Here is a 19,814-nt window from a genome sequence, read left to right as displayed (position 1 = left end):
CTTTTTCTGCTTGCTCCTCAGAGCCTGTAGACCTCCGCGATCCATTGTGTTGTTCTGGAAACGTAGAGGATTTCCCTTTTCTTCCCAACAGATCTTCCTGAATGATCTGTCTTCCTCTTAAGGGATGTGCCCTAGATTGAGTAGAGTTGGGAAGGACATTGTAAGTCTTGAGAGTAAGTCTGATGGTCGATTCCCAAAGAGGAATCAAGGGGAAAGTGCTGGAGAAAACAGTCACGGACACCCAAGGTCCCGCCTTCGTATCTAAGCTGTTACTGCCATCTAGGGTGGAAAGACAGCAATACTAAAGCATTTGAGTGGTGGAGAGGCTGTAGGAAGAAGGAAGAAATGAGAGAAAATCTGTTTTGCCAGATGATGAAGGTGTTGCTGAATATCCAATATGAGTTTTACCTGTGTTTTGAAGTTCTCACCCTGAGATGGGCAGAAAATAGATTTCCAGAAGTTTGATGTTATACAATACATTCATTCCCTGGGAGGAACCCTTGGGTAGAAGACAAAATATCCAAAGCCAGCCTTCCTTTACCGCGAACTGGTTGTCCCCTCCTGCCCACCTCCCTCCCATCTAACATGAGGGATCATCGGCTCCGATCAGAGACCTTCAGATTGGTTTTGATCCTGAAGAACAGCAGAAAATCACATCTTAGATCATAATCCACAATACTCATTTACACAACTAAGAAGTTTCGCAAAATAATACAATGTATGCAGTCATTATCAGTTCTTTGGAATGCTGGTTGTGACCCACTTAAATCGATTTTCCAGTTGGCTGCAACTCACAGTTTGAAAAACATGGTATTGGGTGTTTACAGTCTTGCAGAGAGCTGGTTGTTTGCAATCCCCAAATCTGATTCCTGTGGTTCTCTGTAAGTGGAAAGGAGAGTTTAACTGAGAAGATTCGGGGCCTGGGAGTGGCCTTGCCCGTGACCACGGTGCACATGGATGCGAGGCAGCAGGCTTCAGCTGCAGGTCACAGCACAGGCCCCAGTGAGTCACGGTCACATGTTACTCTCTTTTAATGCTATAAATGTTGTATCCTTTGGATGGAGAAAGATCCAAGATACATAAATTAGAAAGATTATAAGAGAGTACGATGAACAAGTTGAAATGGACAGATTCCTAGAAACACACCCAATGAAGATTGACTCATGAAGAAATAGAAAATCTGAATGGATCTGTAGTAGTAGGGAGATTGAATCAATCTTCAAAAAAACCCACAGCAAAGAAAATAACCTAGACCAGATGCCTTCGTTGTGAATTCTACCAAACATTTAAAGAAGAATTAATCCAGTCCTCCTCAAACTCTTCCAAAAAATTTGAAGAAGAGGAAGAGGGAAGGAACAGTTTCTAACTCCTTCTGTGAGGCCAGCATTCCTCTCAAGTAAAAGAAAACCAACATCCTTTATGAATATCGTTTAAAAATCCTCAACAGAGTACTAGCCAACTGAATTTGGTGACATACTAAGAGGATTATACGCTGTGACCAAATGGGGCTTATTTCTCTCATGCAAGGACGGTTCCATGTAGGAAAGTCAATCTACTCTTCATTAATAGAATGCAGAGGAAAAGCTAAATGATCATCTCACTGATGCAGAGAAAGTACTTGAAGTTTTTCAATTTTTTTTCATGATTAAAAACATTCAACAAACTAGAATAGAAGGAAATTACCCCAACATATAAAGGCTGTTTATGAAATGCCCGTGGCTAACATACTCAGTGGTGAAGGATATGTGCTTTTACCATTTCTATTTCAACACAGGATTTTTTTTAAAAAGATTTTATTTATTTATTCATGATAGACACACACACAGAGAGAGAGAGAGAGAAGCAGAGACACAGGCAGAGGGAGAAGCAGGCTCCATGCAGGGAGCCTGATGTGGGATTTGATCCTGAGACTCCAGGATCACGCCCTGGGCCAAAGGCAGGCACCAAACTGCTGAGCCACCCAGGGATCCCTCAACATAGGATTTACTGGAAGTTTTGGCCAGAGCAACTCGGCAAGAAAGAGAAATAAAAGGTATTCCAACTAGAAAGGAAAAATTAAAATTATCTCTGTTTAGAGATGATACGAACTTACATACAAAAAACCTTAAAGATTAAAGATTAAACGCACAAAAAGATAAAAGATTCCAACACACAAAAACCTGCTAGCTAGATCTAACAAACAGATTGATCAAAGTTGCAGGATACAAAAATCAATATGCAAAAATCAGTTGCATTTTTTTACGCTAATGGTGAACAACCTGAAAAGGAAATTAAGGAATCAGTTCAATTTACAAGTAGCATCAAAAAGAATAAAATACTTAGGGAGAAATTTAACCGAGAAGGTGAAAAATTTGTACACTGAAAACCATACAACGTTACTGAAAGAATTTAGACACAAGTAAATGGAAAGATATTTGTGTTCATGGATTGGAAGACTGGATATTCTTAAAATGGCAGTACTACCCAAAGCAATCTACGGATTCAGTGTAATTCCTATGAAAATCCCAATGATTTTTTTTTTTTTTTCAGAAAAAGAAAAGTCTATCCTAAGATGCATATGGCAGCTCCAAGGAGATAGTGCCCCCCCCCCAGCCAAAATGATATTGAAAAGGAATAACACAGTTGGAAGTCTCACACTTCTTGATTTCACAACTTACTACAAATCCTGCTACAGTAACAAAACAGTGGGGTGCCGGATAAAGACATATAGTCCCGTGGAATAGAATGGAGGACCCAGCAATAAAGTCTCATATATGTGGTCAAGTGGCTTTTGACAAGAATGCCAAGACCATTCAAGGAGAAAGGCATCATCTAATGCCATACACCAAAAAATGAACCCTAAGTGTAAGAGCTAAAGCTATAATCTCTTAAAGATAACAATGGGGGCAAACTTCATAAAAGCGGGCTTGGCAATGATTTCTTGGATATGACACCAAAAGCACAGGCAACAAAAGGAAAAATTTGATAAATTAGAATTCAAAAATCAAAAAGTTGTTTATCAAAGGATGCTCTCCAAAGAATGAAAAGGCAACTCCCAGAATGGGAGAAAATATTTGCAAATCATTTATCTGTAAGGAATTAATATCCAGAATAGATACAGAACTTCTACAATTCAGTAACAAGATAATAGACAACCCAGTTTAAAAATAAGCCAAGGACTTGAATAGACGCTTAACTGGAGAAGATACACAAATGCCCGATAAGCACATGAGAGCAGCTCAGTATCACCAATTGTGATGGTTAATTTTGTGCGTTGACTTGACTAAGCAATGCCAAGATAAGTAATAGAACAATATTTTTGGATGTGTCTGTGAGAGTAATTCTGGAAGAGATGAACATTTGACTCAGTTGACTGAGAAAAGAAAATCTGCCCTCCCGAGTGTGAGCGGGCATCGTACAATCCCGGGAGGGCTCAAGTAGAACAAAAAGGTGGAGGAAGGGTAAATCTTCTCTTCTTCTTGAGCTGGGGGGGTACATCTTCTGCCCTTGGACATCCGAACTGCTGGTTCTTGGGACTCTGACACTTCTATTGGGGTGCGCTTGCACACACCACACACACACACCACCAGCTTCTCAATCAGACTCAGATGGAATTATAGCACCAGCTTTCCTCGTTCTCTGTCTTGCACAGGGAAGACTGTGGGACTTCTCTGTCTCCATGACCATATAAGCCAACTCCTATAATAAATATTCCCTTTTTTATATATACAATATGATATATATTAAATTATATATATATAAAATATACACATATATTGTGTGTGTGTATATATATATATATATATATATATATATATATAGCAGTGTTTCCTGTTGTGTTTTGTTTCTATGGAAATTCTTGGCTCAATACACTGATTCTATGCAAATCAAAACCAAACAGACACCACATCACAACCACTGGGATAGCTGTTATTTAAAAAAACAAAAAACAAAAACAAAACAAAAAAAACAGGAAATAACAAGTGTTGTTGAAGATGTGAAGAAATTGGCACCCTGTGCATTGCTGATGGGAATGTGAAATGGTCCTGCTGATAGGTCTCCTATGTATGGTCTCCAGTATGGTTGGTTGATTCCTCAAAAAATTAACCATAGAATTACCATATGATCCAGCTATTCCACTTGTGGTTTTATACCCCAAATAACGAAAAGCAAAGATTCAAAGAGATATTTGTAAACCTCTGTTTTTTGCAGCGTTATTCACAATCGCCAAAAGGTGGAAACAACCAAAATATCTAGCGATGGATGAATGAGCAAACCAAATGCGACCTGTGTCTACAACGGAAATTAGCCTTAATGAAGAAGGAAATACGCACACATGCTACAACATGGACGAACCTTAGAGATATCATGCTAAGTGAAAAAAGGATGTATTGTATCTCTGCAAAAGGACAAATGTGTGATTCCAGTTATCAGAGGTACCTAGGAGAGTCAGATTCATAGAGACGGAGAGAACGGTGGTCACCTGGGGGTCAGGGGAGGAAGGAGTGGGAATTTAGGGTTCAGTGAGGACAGCATTTCAGCTTGACAAGATGAAAGGGTCCTGGAGATGGATGGTTGTGACCGTTGCACAACAACGTGAATGTGCTTAATGCCTTTAAACACACTTTTAAATTATGAGGATGGTGAAAGTTCTACTCTACACATCCTACTACTCTACACACGTTCTATACTATACACATTCTAATAAAAAAAAAAAGAGAAGTTGGTATTGATTTCCCACTCACCACCCACCCCCTTAACTGTACCAAATGGTCAGATTTAAAGGGGAAATGCAGTCATCGTGCGTGTTCCAGGTCTGCAGAGAACACACCTCGATTTTGGCATCATAAAGACAATCATTTAAAAGATAGGTGGTAATTTTTGTCTTTAATGCGGATGTGTTAGCGTCATGCGGGTTCGACATAACAGGGGATTGTGCTCATGGGTAGTTGGGAAAGAGGAAAATCCGGAGCAAGCTCTCAGGGGTAGAAGGGTCCTCAAGCCGGTGAGATTCAGATCCTGGGTCCCTGTGTCTTGATGATCCGTCAGCCCCCCCAGGGTGCTCCAGGGGGCTTGGGGTCCTCGCATGTAGGGCCGCGCTGACGGGCCCTCTCACAGGGGAGGCCTGTCCTCGGCCTGCTTCCGCAGCCCAGGCTCTGCAGAGCAGCCTCTGCTCACGTCGGGGCCCTCGGCCATCTCCTTGGTGGCCGCTGGTGTCAGCGGGGCTGGCGACAGCAGGGCAGGGTCGTCGTGCTGCCATGGGCCCTCCGTGTAGCACCCCGGGGCTGAATAGGGAGAAGCATGGAGGAGAACCCGCTTGGAGGGCCCCGGTGGGCCACTCTTAGGAATCGGCCCGACCTTAGGAGAAAGGTCCTGAGGAAATCTGGGAGAAGTGCGCCGGCCTCAGCTTTGCCCACGCTCCCAGTCTTGCCACTCCTCATGCGCCCTCGGGTGACAGGTGGCAGCTGCAGGTGGTCAGCAGGGCCTCACACACCGAGAGGCTGGTCCCCCGCGCATGCCGGACACTCGTGGCACATCGTGCGTCAGCTGTGCTCGCTAACACTTTTTTTTTTTTTTTTTTGGAAAAAGACAAAGTGCCACCTTTGGAGTAATCTTGTAAAGAAAACAAGGCAATTTCAGTGAGCTCATCTTTTAGAAGAGATGACTGGAGACCTCCCGGCCTCGGCGTGTGTCGCGGCAGCCACCACAGCCCGGGCCCGAGCACGGAGCCGCCCGCCGCCACAGGGCCGCAGCGGCCTCCTGGGGCCTTGCCTGCGGGTGAGCCCCGGGCCACGTGCTGTGTCCTGGCCGCATCTTACTGACCAGTCATCACATAGTGGGTCACCGCCGTTGTTTCGGTGCCCTTGTCGCAGGCGGGAAATGAGCGCAGAAGAGGCGCCGGACGAGACCCTGCGTGAGCAGAGGGTGGCCCAGGGACCCGGGGCCCTCTTGTGAGCTCCCCGGGGCAGGTGTCACCAGGCCCCGTGTCGCCCGCTCGCTCTAACGAGCGCCCAAGTCACCGGTACCAAGAGTACGTAGGGCAAGAGCGATCCGAGAGTGACTTACCGTGAAACAGTGAGCTGGAATCCACGCACAGTGAGCCCGAGTGACGGCGTCCTGAGCCCGCTCTGGAGGGTCTCCTGGGCTGGGCCTCCTAGACGGGGCCTCCTGGACGGGGCCTCCTGGACGGGGCTTCCTGGGGTGGCCTCCTGGGGCGGGAGCCTGCCGCTCGAGCAGACCCCAGTTCCCTCAGCCCCGCCGCGCGGGAGGCTGACCCGGCCAAAGCACCTGTGCCCGTCGCCTTGGGTGCAGGGACCCGAGCCCGTGTCAGGAAGCAGGTCGTCCTTGCACGTTGAGACGATGGCCAGAGCCTCTGTCCTTTCGGGGGCGGCCTCGTGCACTTCGGGAGACCTGCCAGCCGCCCGGGGGCCCTCACGGTGTGCCCTGGTGCGGGTCCCCGGGGCCGCGGTGGCCGCATGCAGGGCCCTGCCTGTCCTGGCGAGGGGTGCGCTGAGCCGGCTCCTCCAGACGCCGCGCCGGGCTGCCCCGCCACCCGAGACCCGGCCCCCTGGCCCCTGAGGCGGTTGGGCCTGCCCGGGGCTCGGCCGCTGGTCCCACGGGCCCCGGGCGTCTTAGGAGCGTGGGGCTGCGGCCCGAGGGCGACACCGGCCTGGCGACCGAGGCCCGGGGCCACTTACCCTGCGGGCGTCCCGGGGCACTTTGAGGCTGAGGCTTGGTGGTGGCACAGGGACGTCTGCGCTCACTGGGCATCCATCCGGGGACAGGCGCCCCACACCCCTGCACCCCCGCACGTCTCTGCACCCTGCACCCCCGCACCCCGCACCCCGCACCCACCCCGTGCTCCTGCTCCCTACCATAGCCACAGGCCTTAGACGACGGCAGGTGGCCCACACGTTGGTCCAGGGCGGATGCCTGCTGCGGTGCCAGCAGCCCGCGGAGTCAGAGGTGACCGTTCACTACGTCAACGGTCCCCTTGTCACCTCATCGCTCTGGCCCAGCATTTCTGAAAAACATTAAACAACTAGACGTCAAGTGACATCTGTCCTGTGAATACACAGACTAAAGTCACCAGAAGGCAGGTGGGGGCGTCTGTGCCTCCGGCAGCTCAGCCTTGATGGGGAGCTGGGCCGTGGGGCTGCGGGGTGCCCCCCCTGTGCTGCCGCTGCCCGTCTGCCCTGCGGCTCACAAGGCTGTGTCTACGCTGGGCCCGTGGGGAGGGGGATGGGAGGGTGGCCTCGAGCCTGGGGGGGGCACCTGGATCCTGCCCTGAGCCGGGCGGAGGGGGACCGGGGGGTGGCCTCCAGCCTGGGGGTGGAGGGGATGCACCTGGATGCTGACCTGACCATGGGCAGAGGGGGACCAGGGGTGGCCTCGAGCCTCGGAGAGGGGGGCACCTGGACGCTGACCCAAGCTGGGGCGGAGGGCGCTGCCCCCGTGCGGCTGTGCGCCGGGAAGATGCTGGACTTCACACCTGCTCCGCGCTGCGGCCAAAGCTCCAGCGAGTCGGGTCCCGGTCCTCGTTGGGGTGGAGGAAGGCCCGGTGGTGTGTCCCTCCCCGTGGCAGGTGGGCCTGCTGCTGCTGCTGTTGACTTTGGTGCTGCTGCCTGAAGCTAATGACTCTCGTGATGTTTTGTCCCCCCAGTGCCAGGAAGGGCGCCTGTGGCCATCAGACAGCTCCAGGCCTCGGCCATCGGCCTCAGAGGTGAGGAGGGGGTGACAAGGAAGGGGATGACAGGGTGAGGAGGGGGTAGGGGGTGAGGAGGGGGGTGAGGAGGTGAGGAGGGGGCAGGGGGCAAAGAGGGGAGTGAGGAGGGGGCAGGGGGTGAGTAGGGGAAGGTGAGGAGGGGAGGAGGGGGTGAGAAGGAGGAGGTGAGGAGGGGGCAGGGGGCGAGGTGAGGGGGAGGTGGGAGGGCAGGGGGTGAGGAGGGGGCAGGGTGAGGTGAGAAGATGGAGGGGGGTTGAGGAGGGGGCAGGGGCTGAGGAGGAGGTGAGGGGGTGAGGGGGGGCAGGGGATGAAGAGGTGGGGGGCACCAGGGCAGCAGAACTGGTGAGGGGCTTGCGGGGCCACAGCGGGATCACGAGATAACCCCCCCACCCCGGGAAGGACCGGGAAGGTTGGGGGGATCCCCCGGAGTGTCCCCGGGGCGCCCATGCTCATCTGCAGCCCCTTGGGGACCCCAGGCTGGGAGTCCCTGACCTGCACACGACCCGCCAGCTGCCCATCGGGGGGGCCTGGCTGATGGGGCACAGTTTGGGGACACATCTCCACGGCTCACACGAGGCCTGAAATAACACAGCCGTTTGCCCGTGAGCCAAACACACAGGTGAGAGAAGGCAGGAGACCGTGTGGCCGCGGCTGTCCCTGTAGACGCAGTCGGGTGGGAGAGGCGGGCGGGCCATGGACCCGGGCGCGGCCACAGCTGTTGGGCGAGCGGATGTGGGATCGCAGCCACTCGGGCCCACACGTCTCCCCGGTCGGTCACTGGAAGTTGCTGCAGGAACTCGTATCCAGAGCGGCTGGAAAGGCCTAGAGACCAGAGAAAAGGGAAGTCCCTTGTGGTTCTGGGTAACCGAGAGCACGAAGCTCCCGTGAATGATCCGTAAGCGGCCCCGGTTCTTGCACCTGCTGCAGGTCGCGCTGCGTGGGTGAAGCTGTGCAGCCCGGGGTGGGGCGGGGGGGTCCGGTCCCCTCTGGCGAGGGGCAGGATGAGGGGCGCCTAGACGCACCAGGTGCCAGTGTGGGGCGGCTCCTGCGACCCGGGTTTCCAGCTGGCCTGGGGACTGCGGCCTGGGCGCCCCGGGGTCACCGCAGCGGGTGGGTGGGGGCCGCGATGGTGACCAAGCTGCTGTTTGCTTTCTGGAATGCTCTTTTCCTGTTGCTCCTGCTCTGTTTGGAGAGCGTTGGCACTGCTGCGCGCAAGGCACGCTTGGACACCTGGCCCGCGTCACCTCCGCGGCTGCAGCCCGTGCCCCTTCCCTTGCAGGTCATGTACGCCCCGAGGCCCAGGGACAGGTTCGCGGCCCCTGCCTTCCTCCCCAGGGACCGCTTCAGCCGCTTCCAGCCCACCTACCCCTACGTGCAGCACGACATCGACCTCCCCCCCACCATCTCGCTGTCCGATGGGGAGGAGCCGCCGCCCTACCAGGGGCCCTGCGCCCTGCAGCTCAGGGACCCCGAACAGCAGCGGGAGCTCAACCGCGAGTCGGTGAGGGCCCCGCCCAACCGAACCATATTCGACAGCGACCTGCTGGACGTTGCCGCCTGCAGCGCGGGCCCGTGTCCACCCAGCAGCCACTCGGGCATCAGCGCCAGCACCTGCAGCAGCCACGGCAGAATGGAGGGGCCGCCGCCCGCCTACAGCGAGGTGATAGGCCGGCCCCCAGGCGCTGCCCTCCTCCGGCCCCAGCACGGCGCGCTCAGGGGTGGCGGCCCGGTGGCCCCGCAGGACAGCGTGGGGGGACCGGCGCTGCCCGCCCAGGCCAAGGACAGGAAGCCTGGGAACCTCGCATGAGCCGCCGGCCTGCACCCAGGAGGAAGCATCCAGGCAGCCGCCACCCCACCTGGGCTGCCCGGGTCACCTGTTCCGGGAAGGAAAACCCAACGTGTGGCGGAGCTCTTTGCTTTGGGCTCCTTAGGGGACCTGCATGGGCTGGGCGGAAACCCTACAGACTGCCATCGGGTCCAACCAGCATCGGCATCTGGGGACAGGTGCAAGGACGGGCCTGGCCCTGGTGGCGGGAGGGGGCTCGGAAACACCGTACGCGGGGTGCTCGGAGGGTATCATGAAACAAGACCCACAGAGGTGTTTGATCTATTTAATTATGAAAGGAGACTTTGCAGAGAAAGGGCCAGAGTGGCCTGTTTTATAATTAATTGATAAAGAAGGATGCATTATTATATATTGTCATGGGGAAGCATTGGCCAGTTTGCTTTTTCTCCCAAGGTGTGGAACTTTTTTATTTTGTTTTAAAAATATTCAGAATTCCTGTTTTGTGTGCCAAGATATAAAGTGAAGAAGTTAGATGAATGCAAGGAGTCAATCTGTATCGTGATGACGTGTGTTTAAAAGTTGCACTACCTAAATGTTTCTGAGGGGACTGCTGTGCGCGCGGTTCCGTGTGTCGTCTTCTCGCCTGTGGATTGCTGCTCAGCCCGGGAATACCTGGAATCCCCATAGTCACCAGGGAGGACGTTGGGGGATGTAGCCTAACAAGGCCGGCTTGTGCCAATCAAGGGAGGCAGGACTGCTGCAAGGGTCTGCAGGGGTGAGGGGTCTGGAGACGGGGATGGAGAGGGGGATGGGAGACAGTCCAGCACTCTGACCCACTGTCACTGGGCCAGTCTCAGCCCGGCTGCATGTTCTTCTGAATCCGAACCCCACACCTGCGTCCACGTAGCGCCCGCGTTATGCAGCGCTGCCCGTCCTCCAGCAGTGCAGTGTCTTCAGTGATTCAGACTTTTTTCACTGTAGCATGAAATATACTCAGATATACACATTATTTTATGCAATAAATTGTCTAAAATGCAAGGTGGTTATTTTCAATACTGTTGAAATACGTGATTGCAGCGCACTCCGTTTTCCCTGTCCTCCCCTGGGCGGCAGGTGGCTCAGCGCAGGCCTGCACAGCTGGCCGGGGCTCGGGGCTCGGAGGCTCGGCGGCTCGGCGGCGGCCCCGTGCGCCCTCGGCCCCCGCCCCCCGCCCAGGAGCTGGGTCCTGCTGCGCCGCGCTGCCAGCCCCAGGTCGGTTCCAGGCCCGGCAGGGCGGGCCGCGGCTGGCGCCGTCGCGAGGCTGGTGCCCCGCGTGGGAACGGGCTGCGGCTCCGGCCTCTGCAGCCTTGGGGCCAAGTGGGCCCCGCGCGTCCGCGTCCGTGCGCATCCCGGGGATTCCCGGGGAGGGGCCCCTTCCTGCGGGGTCTCTCGGCCGGCAGGCGGCTGCTGTGGGTTTGTTCGGGCGTCAGGATGTCCACGGGGCACCGGTGCACACGCAGCCTCCGCAGAGGGAGAAGGTGGGCAGCGGCTGCCACCGGGCCTCAGGCTGCTGCAGGTGCACGTGCAGGGGTGCGGGCCCCCCACTGGGCTCGGCTCGGCCAGGCTCGGAGAGGCTGGGCCCCTCGTCCGGAGGGGACCCCGCGGGTGGGGGTGTCCGGCCAGGCACCAGGGGGAAGCTGCGTCAGCGTGGGGACCTCAGGAGCAGCTCCCACCGGCCGCCCCCGCAGCTGCAGCTCAGAACAGCTCGGGCCCGTCCCACCTGCCGCCAGGTGAGCTGCGTCTGGAAGCGGGGCTCACGCTGCGGGCCTGCGGGCGCCCCGGCGGCTCCACGCGGGTCCGTGGCCACGGGAGGATGCTGAGCTCCCCTGGACGCCTTGGTCCGCCCCCCGGGGCGGCCTCACGGTGACAGGGACACGGGCCGAGGCAGCAGCGGGCCCCCCGGGAACATCCGCGCAGTGTGCAGCCGCGGGCCCGGGACGGCGGAGGACGGCGGCGGGTGGGCGGCTGCTGCGTGGGCCTCCGCTCCCCGCCGCCCCAGCGCCTGCGCGCCGAGCCCAGCCGAGCCCAGCCGAGCCCCCACCCGCCGGACTCCCGGGCCTCGCGCACCCTGGAAGGTGCCCCTGCGGGTGCGGCCCGGAGGCCCCCGAGTCCCCGCTGAGGCCGCTCGCCCCGGCCAGGGGCTGCCGTCCCGCCCCCGCGGAGGCCCCTCCAGCCGCCGAGGGGCCGAGCGCCGACCTGGGTGTGTGGGGCACGTGTGTGTGCGGGGTGTGCGGGGCGCCTACGTACGTGAGGGGGCGCGTGTGCGGGCACGTGTGCGGGGGGGCCGTATGTACGGGATGTGTGTGTGCGGGGCTCTTGTGTGTGCGAGGCGTGGGTGCGGGGTGCCTGTGTGTGTGTGCGGGGTGCGTGTGTGTGCAGGGCGTGTGCGGGGGCACGTTGTGTGCGGGGTGTGTGTGCGGGGTGCGTGTCTGTGCAGGGCGCGTGTGTACGGGGTGCACGTGTGTACAAGGTGTGTGTCTGTGCAGGGTGTGTCTGCATGTTGCGTGTGTTTGTGCGTGTTGCGTGTGTTTACGCAGGGTGCGTGTGCAGGGTGCATGTGTGCACAAGGTGCATGTGCGGGGCACGTGTGTGTGCGGGGAGCATTGTGTGCGGGGCGTGCGTGTGTGCAGACTGCATGTGCGGGGGGCGCGTGTGTACAGGGTGTGTGTGTGCGCGGGTCGCGTCTGTACAGGGCGCTGTGCGGGGCGTGTGTGTGGAGCGCGTGTGCGGGGCACGCACTCACGTGCCGCCCCAGGGAGCCGCGCATGCCTGACTTCGAAGCCCGCAGGTGTCCCGCCCACCGCCCAGACCCAGGGCCCCCGCGCTCGCCCCCAGCCTTGCGCCTCGCCCAGGAAGGACCGTGCCGTGTCGGGTGTGGCTCCTGCGTCCGGATGTGCGAGGTGCTGTGGGACTCGCTCGCCCGGTGCGTGAGCTGCCGAGGCGGGGACGCGGTGTAGACACGCACCTGAAGGGCCGCGTCGGCGTCCTGGGAGGAAGCTCGCGGTGGACCGTGCGGCCGAGGGGGCGCCGGTTCTCCCGCTGAGCCCCGAGACCCGCCGAGCGCACACGCGGACCAGCGGCTGCTACGCCGGCGCGGAGCACTTGCGACTTGCACCTTCGCCGTGAGACCCTTTGAATAAAGAATCTACAGGAATTCCGCGGCGCTTTGGTTGCACCAGATGCTCCTGGTTCTGGCCTTCGGGGGGCGCTCGGTTGCGGCCGCGTGGGGGAGAGGTTCTGCGCCGAGCTTCATGCAAAGTGACATGTCTACATGTCACATTGTAGAACAACTGACCGTGAAAAGTGCGTATTTTGTTACGATTGCAGGAGGTCTAAGCCAAGCCCTTGGCCTGCCGGGGGCCCGTCCAGTGGGGGTGTCCGTCCAGTGCGGAGAGGGTCCGTCCAGTGCAGGGAGGGTCTGTCCAGTGTGGGGAGGATCCGACCAGTGCAGGGGGGCCTCCAGTGGGGGGGCCTCCAGTAGGGGGGCATCCAGTGCAGGGGTCTATCCAGGGCGAGGGAGGGCCTCCAGTGGGGGGGCCCTCGAGGCATCTGGGCTCTGATCCCTCTGGGCCTTTTCTGCTACCTCGGAAGCTGCGCAGCCAGCGGGTTGAGAGCCGGGGAATGTCAGGAAGACAAGTCCCCTTGGAGACCCGCCTTGGCCAGACTATCGGTTCAGGTTGTCACCACGGAGACTCGGCCACCAGCTCTGGTGAAGACCCCTCGAGGGCTCGTGCCGCTGACCCTGTGACCCCGCCAAGCTGCCGCTGCCCTCGGGGAGCAAGTCCCTCAGCGGCCACACCTGTCACTCAGCATCTGTCCCCCAGCCCGACCCGGGCACCGGGGCCCCTGCACAGACCTTCGAAGGTTCTGATACCGAAAGGAGAAAAAGAAAGGCCCCCGACGCCTCACGGAACCACTGCTGACCTGGGTGCCGTGCAACCTGGGTCGTCGCACTGGACCGTGTTTCCACCTCAGTCCGTCCCCAGAGGACGGTGACTCTGATGGACCGACCGTTTTCTGTTTGCTTGGTGGCACATCTCATCTGAGTCATAGGAGAGGCCCTGCCCCCCCAGGGAGGCATTACCGGGGCGCCCCACCTGGCCTCCACCTACCACCTGCTCGCCACACCTGTTCCCAGAGGGCCCCACCCGATACCTTCCTCCGGGGCCTGGGCCCTGTCCCTGCTGTCCCTGGCTGCCCCCCGGCTGCCCCCAGTGCCCCCGGCTGCCCTCCACTGTCACCCACTGCCCCCGGCTGCCCCCCGCTGCTCCCCGCTGTCCCCAGCTGCTCCCTACTGCCCCCCTGCTGTCCCAGCCTGCTCCACGCTGTCCCCAGCTGCCCCCAGCTGCCCCCTGTTGCCCCCGGCTGCCCCTGATGCCCCCTGCTGCCCCCCGCTGCCCCCTGCTGTCCCCGGCTGCTCCCTGCTGCCCCTGGCTGCTCCCCACTGCCCCCAGCTGCTCCCCGCTGCCCCCCCCCACTGCTCCCACTGCACCCCAGGTGTCCCCACTGCCCCCCAGGTGCCCCCACTGTCCCCAGGTGCTCCCTGTTGTCCCCCCACTGCCCCTGCTGTCCCCCACTGCCCCCCATTGTCCCCCCACTGCCTCCCGCTGGCCCCCGCTGCCCCCCCACTGTCCCTGGCTGCCCCTGCTGTCCCCAGCTGCCCCCCCACTGCTCCCCGCTGCCCCCCGCTGCTCCCTGTTGCCCCCCACTGCCCCCGAGCCCCCTCGGGTTCTGTGCGGCCTGGGCAGCCAGGGCCCTCCGCGGAGCGCCACTCCCAGGCTTCCCGCCCGTCCAGAGCGGCTGCGCCAGAGCCAGGTGCTCACGTGTCCGCCGGGGCTTCCTTTCTGCAGAGCTGATGGAGGCCCGACCTTTACTCTGAACCATACGGCTTCCTTTCAATGTGCTTCGTTTCTCTATCGCTATTTTTTCATTTCATGGTTTTCAAAAATCACATTTTCTGTTTTTGTCTAGTTGAAAGCTATACTTAAATGTGTACAACACTATTCATATCATTACGCATTTACTTGTGACTCCAAAGCAGCTGCCTACGAGAGTACAACCGTGTTGGGACTTTTTGGTAGTTCACGTGCACTTGCGTTCTCATCATCACAAGTCACGGAGGTTTCTAACAGCTGTGTGTGCTCACTTCAACATAATTCCCGGTTATATGCAGAGAAATAGTTCTGTTGTGTATCTGCCTCTTTTAACTGAGCAATGGTGACGTAGGTCCTAGACCCGAAGTCTGTAACTGCAATATTTTATTTTATTTTTTATTTATTATTATTTTTTTTTTTAAGATTTTATTTATTCATCCATGAGAGACACAGAGAGAGGCAGAGGGAGGAGAAGCAGGCTCAAGGCAGGGAGCCTGATGCGGGAATTGATCCCGGGACTCTAGGATCACACCCTGGGTCAAAGGCAGGCACTGAACGGCTGAGCCACCCAGGGATCCCTGTAACTGCAATATTTTAAAGAAAGATGTCGCTCTAAGTGCTGCTGGCCACGGAATCTGCTTTTCCTGCTTGTTCCTAGAGCTGTGGTCCCACCATAGCACAAGCTCCCGGAGACTAATCGGCGATACACGGGGTCTCCTGCTTTTGTCTTCTGCAGTCTTTCAAAAACAAAGCGCATATGCGCAGGGGAAACTACATGGGTTTTAAAATCTAGTCTCAAAGAAATACATTTATTTTTTTGTAGCTAACCTTTCCTCAAGCCCAGGTTCTCCGTGGACGTGTTCGCAGATCATCTGAGGGCCTCCCGGCGGGCGGAGCCTGAGCCAAGGTTTGGGGATGGTGCCCCGGAGACACCAGGCAGCCAAGCCCAGGGCGTGAGCAAGAGCCCGCAGCGGGAGCGGTTCCAGCTGGAGACAGGCGCCTCGGGTCCGGGCTGGGATCCTGTGGCAAAAGGACTCCACGTGAGATTAGAATGCCATTATCTCTAATCAAGTATAGAGATCCACAGATGACATAATTGTGTTTGCACAAAACCTCGCACAAGCTACCAAATTATTAGAATAAGTGAGTTGAGCATGGTTGCAAAAAACAATTTCTGCATGTTTACGTTAGCAATGAACTTCAGAACAGGACTTTGGAAACAAATCTTAAAAGTGTCATATGAAATACTTGTTGGTAATAACACCCTTTTAGATTCTGATTTTTGTTGTGTTTTGTTTTTTAATTAGACCTCTAGGTCGGAGAGAGAAAATGAGGCTGGGCTTGGAGCCTGACCCGGGACTCCCAGCTCCTGCCTCGACGTGATCCGAGCGGAAATCAAGGGTTGGATGCGCAGCCGACTGAGCCACCCAGGCAACCCTGAATTGTTTTTGGAAAGGGGATTACAAAGGTGTGAGGAGGAAAACAGCTATAAGAAAAGGATACCACAGGGCGCCCGGTGGCTCGGGCATGGTGCCAGGGTCCTGGGGTCGGGTCCTGGGGTTGGGTCCTGGGGTCAGGCTACTGGGGTCGGGCTACTGGGGTCAGATCCTAGGGTCAGGGTCCTGGGGTTGGGGTCCTGGGGTTGAGTCCCACATCGGCCTCCTGCTCTGCGGGGAGCCTGCTGCTCCCCCTGCTTGTGCTCACCCCTGCTCACTATCTCTTTTCTTTTGTCAAATAAACTCTTTTTTTTAAATAATAAATTTATGATTTATTGGTGTTCAATTTGCCAACATACAGAATAACACCCAGTGCTCATCCCGTCAAGTGCCCCCCTCAGTGCCCGTCACCCAGTCACTCCCACCCTCTGCCCTCCTCCCCTTCCACCACCCCTAGTTCATTTTCCAAAGTTAGGAGTCTTTATGTTCTGTCTCCCTTTCTGACATTTCCCACACATTTCCTCTCCCTTCCCTTATATTCACTTTCACTATTATTTATATTCCCCAAATGAATGAGAACATATGATGTTTGTCCTTCTCCGATGGACTTATTTCACTCAGCATAACACCCTCCAGTTCCATCCACATTAAAGCAAATAGTGGGTACCTGTCATTTCTAATGGCTGAGGAATATCCCACTGTACACATAGACCACATCTTTATCCTCATCTTTCGATGGACACCAAGGCTCCTTCCACAGTTTGGCTATTGTGGACATTGCTGCTAGAAACATCGGGGTGCAGGTGTCCCGGCATTTCCCTGCATCTGTATCTTTGGGGTAAATCCCCAGCAGAGCAATTGCTGGGTCGTAGGACAGGTCTATTTTTCACTCTTTGAGGAACCTCCACACAGTTTTCCAGAGTGGCTGCACCAGTTCACATTCCCACCAACAGTGCAAGAGGGTTCCCCTTTCTCCACATCCTCTCCAACATTTGTGGTTTCCTGCCTTATTAATTTTCCCCATTCTCACTGGTGTGAGGTGGGATCTCATGGTGGTTTTGATCTGTATTTCCCTGATGGCAAGTGATGCGGAGCATTTCCTCATGTGCATGTTGGCCACGTCTAGGTCTTCCTCTGTGAGATTTCTCTTCATGTCTTTTGCCCATTTCATGATTGGATTGTTTATTTCTTTGGTGTTGAGTTTAAGAAGTTCTTTATAGATCTTGGAAACTAGCCCTTTATCTGATATGTCATTTGCAAATATCTTCTCCCATCCTGTAGTTTGTCTTGTAGTTTTGTTGACTGTATCCTTTGCTGTGCAAAAGCTTCTTATCTTGATGAAGTCCCAATAGTTCATTTTTGCTTTTGTTTAATAAATAAAATCTTTAAAAAAATAATATATTTTCCTTAAAACAGCAAATGTCACTGGTGAATCACGCTAGGCCCTCGACAGATTCTCTGGCCTACTCAGTGGACCTTCCGAGAAATGCTCCAGGGCACCCCCGCACTTGCTGTCCGCGGGCCAAGCTGACACTGGTGCGACTTTCCCATTGGAGCAGGTGCTGCAGGGACTCAGGTCGCACTTGCGGGGCCTGCCCGTGGCCACGGGGCCTGGATGGCAGGTGCCTCCGGGCAGGGGTCCCCGGGGTTGCAACTGAGTGACGGGCCCCACGCAGGAGGCGTGTCTGGGGTCCAGTCCTGGGGCCGACACGGCGGGGGGCATCCTGGTGCCACCGGGGGGGGTGTCCTCGCCCCATCCTGCCCCCCCCACCCCCGTGCCCCGTCCCGCCCTCTGCGGCCTTGGGTAGCAGTCTGCGGCCCCACACCCACCCCTGCCCACAATGTCCATCACCAGCCAGTCAGGCTGCTCAGCGCACTGTTTGGCTTTGGAGTTGGATTCAAATTTTCCTCTTGAAATAGCAACTTTGGGCAGCCCGGGAGGCTCAGCAGTTTCAGGCCGCCTTCAGCCCCACGCGTGACCCCGGGGTCCTGGGATCGAGTCCCACATCGGGCTCCCTGCCTGGAGCCTGCTTCTCCCTCTGCCTGTGTCTCTGCCTCTCTCTCTGTGTGCATCTCTCATGAATAAATAAAATCTTTAAAAAAAAATAGCAGCCTGTGCCTTCGTGAGGTTGTTTCAGTGTCACGTGTCTGTTGGGACTTCAGCGTCTGTGAACCTCCTTGGCCTCACTTTACACACGGACTTTTCTGAAGCATGAGGAATGCCAGGAGCTGCAGTTTCCATCATCTGAACCCGGCATCGTGGGGTGAAACGCAGCCTTGCCAAGGGCCTGGCAGGAAGCGTGCACATGCACTCAGCTAGCTGTAACAGGAGCTCCCACAGAGCTTGGCCTGTGTGCAAAGCCACTCGCATGGAGTTGTACCGTGGCTACCGCGACCTGTATCTGCAAGCACCGAAGGTTCCAGCAAGCTACACCAGCAAACAGAGTAAGAATGCTTTGAAGCCGAGTACGAAGGCCCATCTCCCCCACTGCGCGGCCAGGTGACCCCAACTCCTCCTCACTGGTCATCTGCCGGGAGCTGCTACCTGGACGAGGGTACCGTTTGTCACTCCCATCTTTGGCATGGACTCCCAGGTGATTTGGCATCTGTTCCACTTCTGTGAGATTTCCTACTTACAATTAAAGGGCAGCACATATTTTGGATCCCACAGACCTATGTGGTTCAATATTAGCCTTATCTCAAACTAATGTCTCTGATGGGCCATAGCTTTTCAATGCTACCTGTCCACCAGGAACACCCACTGGACAGACTGGGGACAGGGTGTGCTTGCCATGCAGGACCCTCAATGAAAGGAGCTGCTATTGTTATAACATCCATGTTCTAGATTTAATTTAAAAGCATTTGCCCAGTTACTATAGACTTAGTACTTTATACCTTGGAATGCTGTCTTCACTCAACAACTGTAGCTTAAAATGCCAGTGAAAGAAAGAGGCACCAGAGTAAATTAAAAGGGGAAATAAGAGTTTCTTGAGACAAACAAAAATGGAAACACAAAATACCAAAATATACAGGATGCAACAAAAGCAGTTCTTATAGGGACATTCATTGCAATAAATGCCCATATTAACAAATAAATAACTCACCTCGATGCCTTAGGGAACTAGAAAAGAACATATTGAGCCCAAAGTTAGCCAAAGGAAGGAAATAATAAAAATCAGAGCAGAAATAATGAAACAGAAAACAGAAAAACAATAGACAAGATTAACCAAACTAAAAGTTGGCTCTTGGAAGGGATAAAATGAAATTGACAAACCAAGGAAAAAAAGAGAAAGACCAAATTAACAAAATTGTAAATGAGAAGGGAAACTGATAGCACAGAAATTCAAACAATCATAAGAGGCTATTACGAACAACTGCATGCCAACAAAGTGGATAACCTAGAAGAAATGGAAAAATTCTTAGAAACATACAAAGTTCTAAGATAATCAGGAAGAAATAAGAAATCTGAACAGACCAACAGGAAGGAGATTGAAACAGTAATAAAAATTACTGATTTCTTTTCTTTGTCCCAAAAAAGAAAAGCCCAGGACCAGATGGTTTTGCTGGTGAATTTTACCAAACATTTAAAGTATTAACTCCAATTCTTCTCAAACTCTTCCAAAAAACTGAAGATGAAGGAATACTCCCAAACTTATTTCACAAGGCCAACATTACCCTAATACCAAAGCCAGATAAGGACACCAGAAAATAAAACTAGAGGTCAATGTCCCTGATGAAGAGAGATGCAAAACTTCTCAAGATATTAGTAAATGAATTCAGCAGTACTAAAAGGATCATTCTCGGTGATGAGGTGGGATTTATCCCTGTGATGCAAGGATGGTCCAACACAGGCAAATTACCTACTCTCACTACTATTCAACACAATACTAGAGGCCCTATTCAGAGCAGCCAGGCAAGAAAAAGAAATGTTATTAGAATTGAAAAGGAAGGGGGTGCCTGAGTGGTGTGGTCAC

At 55.1% G+C, this 19,814-nt stretch overlaps 1 protein-coding gene across 20 annotated transcripts in view; it reads left to right on the top strand.

The window, feature by feature from the left end:
- The window catches only part of LOC129514487 (low-density lipoprotein receptor class A domain-containing protein 4-like), a 387,588-nt gene extending 377,090 nt beyond the window's left edge, over positions 1-10,498 (top strand). For all 20 annotated transcript variants that reach the window (XM_055333088.1, XM_055333089.1, XM_055333084.1 and 17 more), the window contains 2 exons: positions 7,643-7,702; positions 8,985-10,498. In XM_055333088.1, the coding sequence (XP_055189063.1) occupies positions 7,643-7,702; positions 8,985-9,512 (588 nt within the window). In that variant the 3' untranslated portion in view covers positions 9,513-10,498. The remainder of the gene's footprint in view (positions 1-7,642; positions 7,703-8,984) is intronic.
- Positions 10,499-19,814: the final 9,316 nt, after the last annotated feature.

The sequence above is a fragment of the Nyctereutes procyonoides genome, unplaced genomic scaffold (genome assembly GCF_905146905.1).
Source record: "Nyctereutes procyonoides isolate TBG_1078 unplaced genomic scaffold, NYPRO_anot_genome, whole genome shotgun sequence".
NCBI classification, from domain to species: domain Eukaryota; kingdom Metazoa; phylum Chordata; class Mammalia; order Carnivora; family Canidae; genus Nyctereutes; species Nyctereutes procyonoides.
The sequence above is the reverse complement of the archived record's forward strand: the minus strand, read 5'-3'. Positions and strand labels throughout refer to the sequence as shown.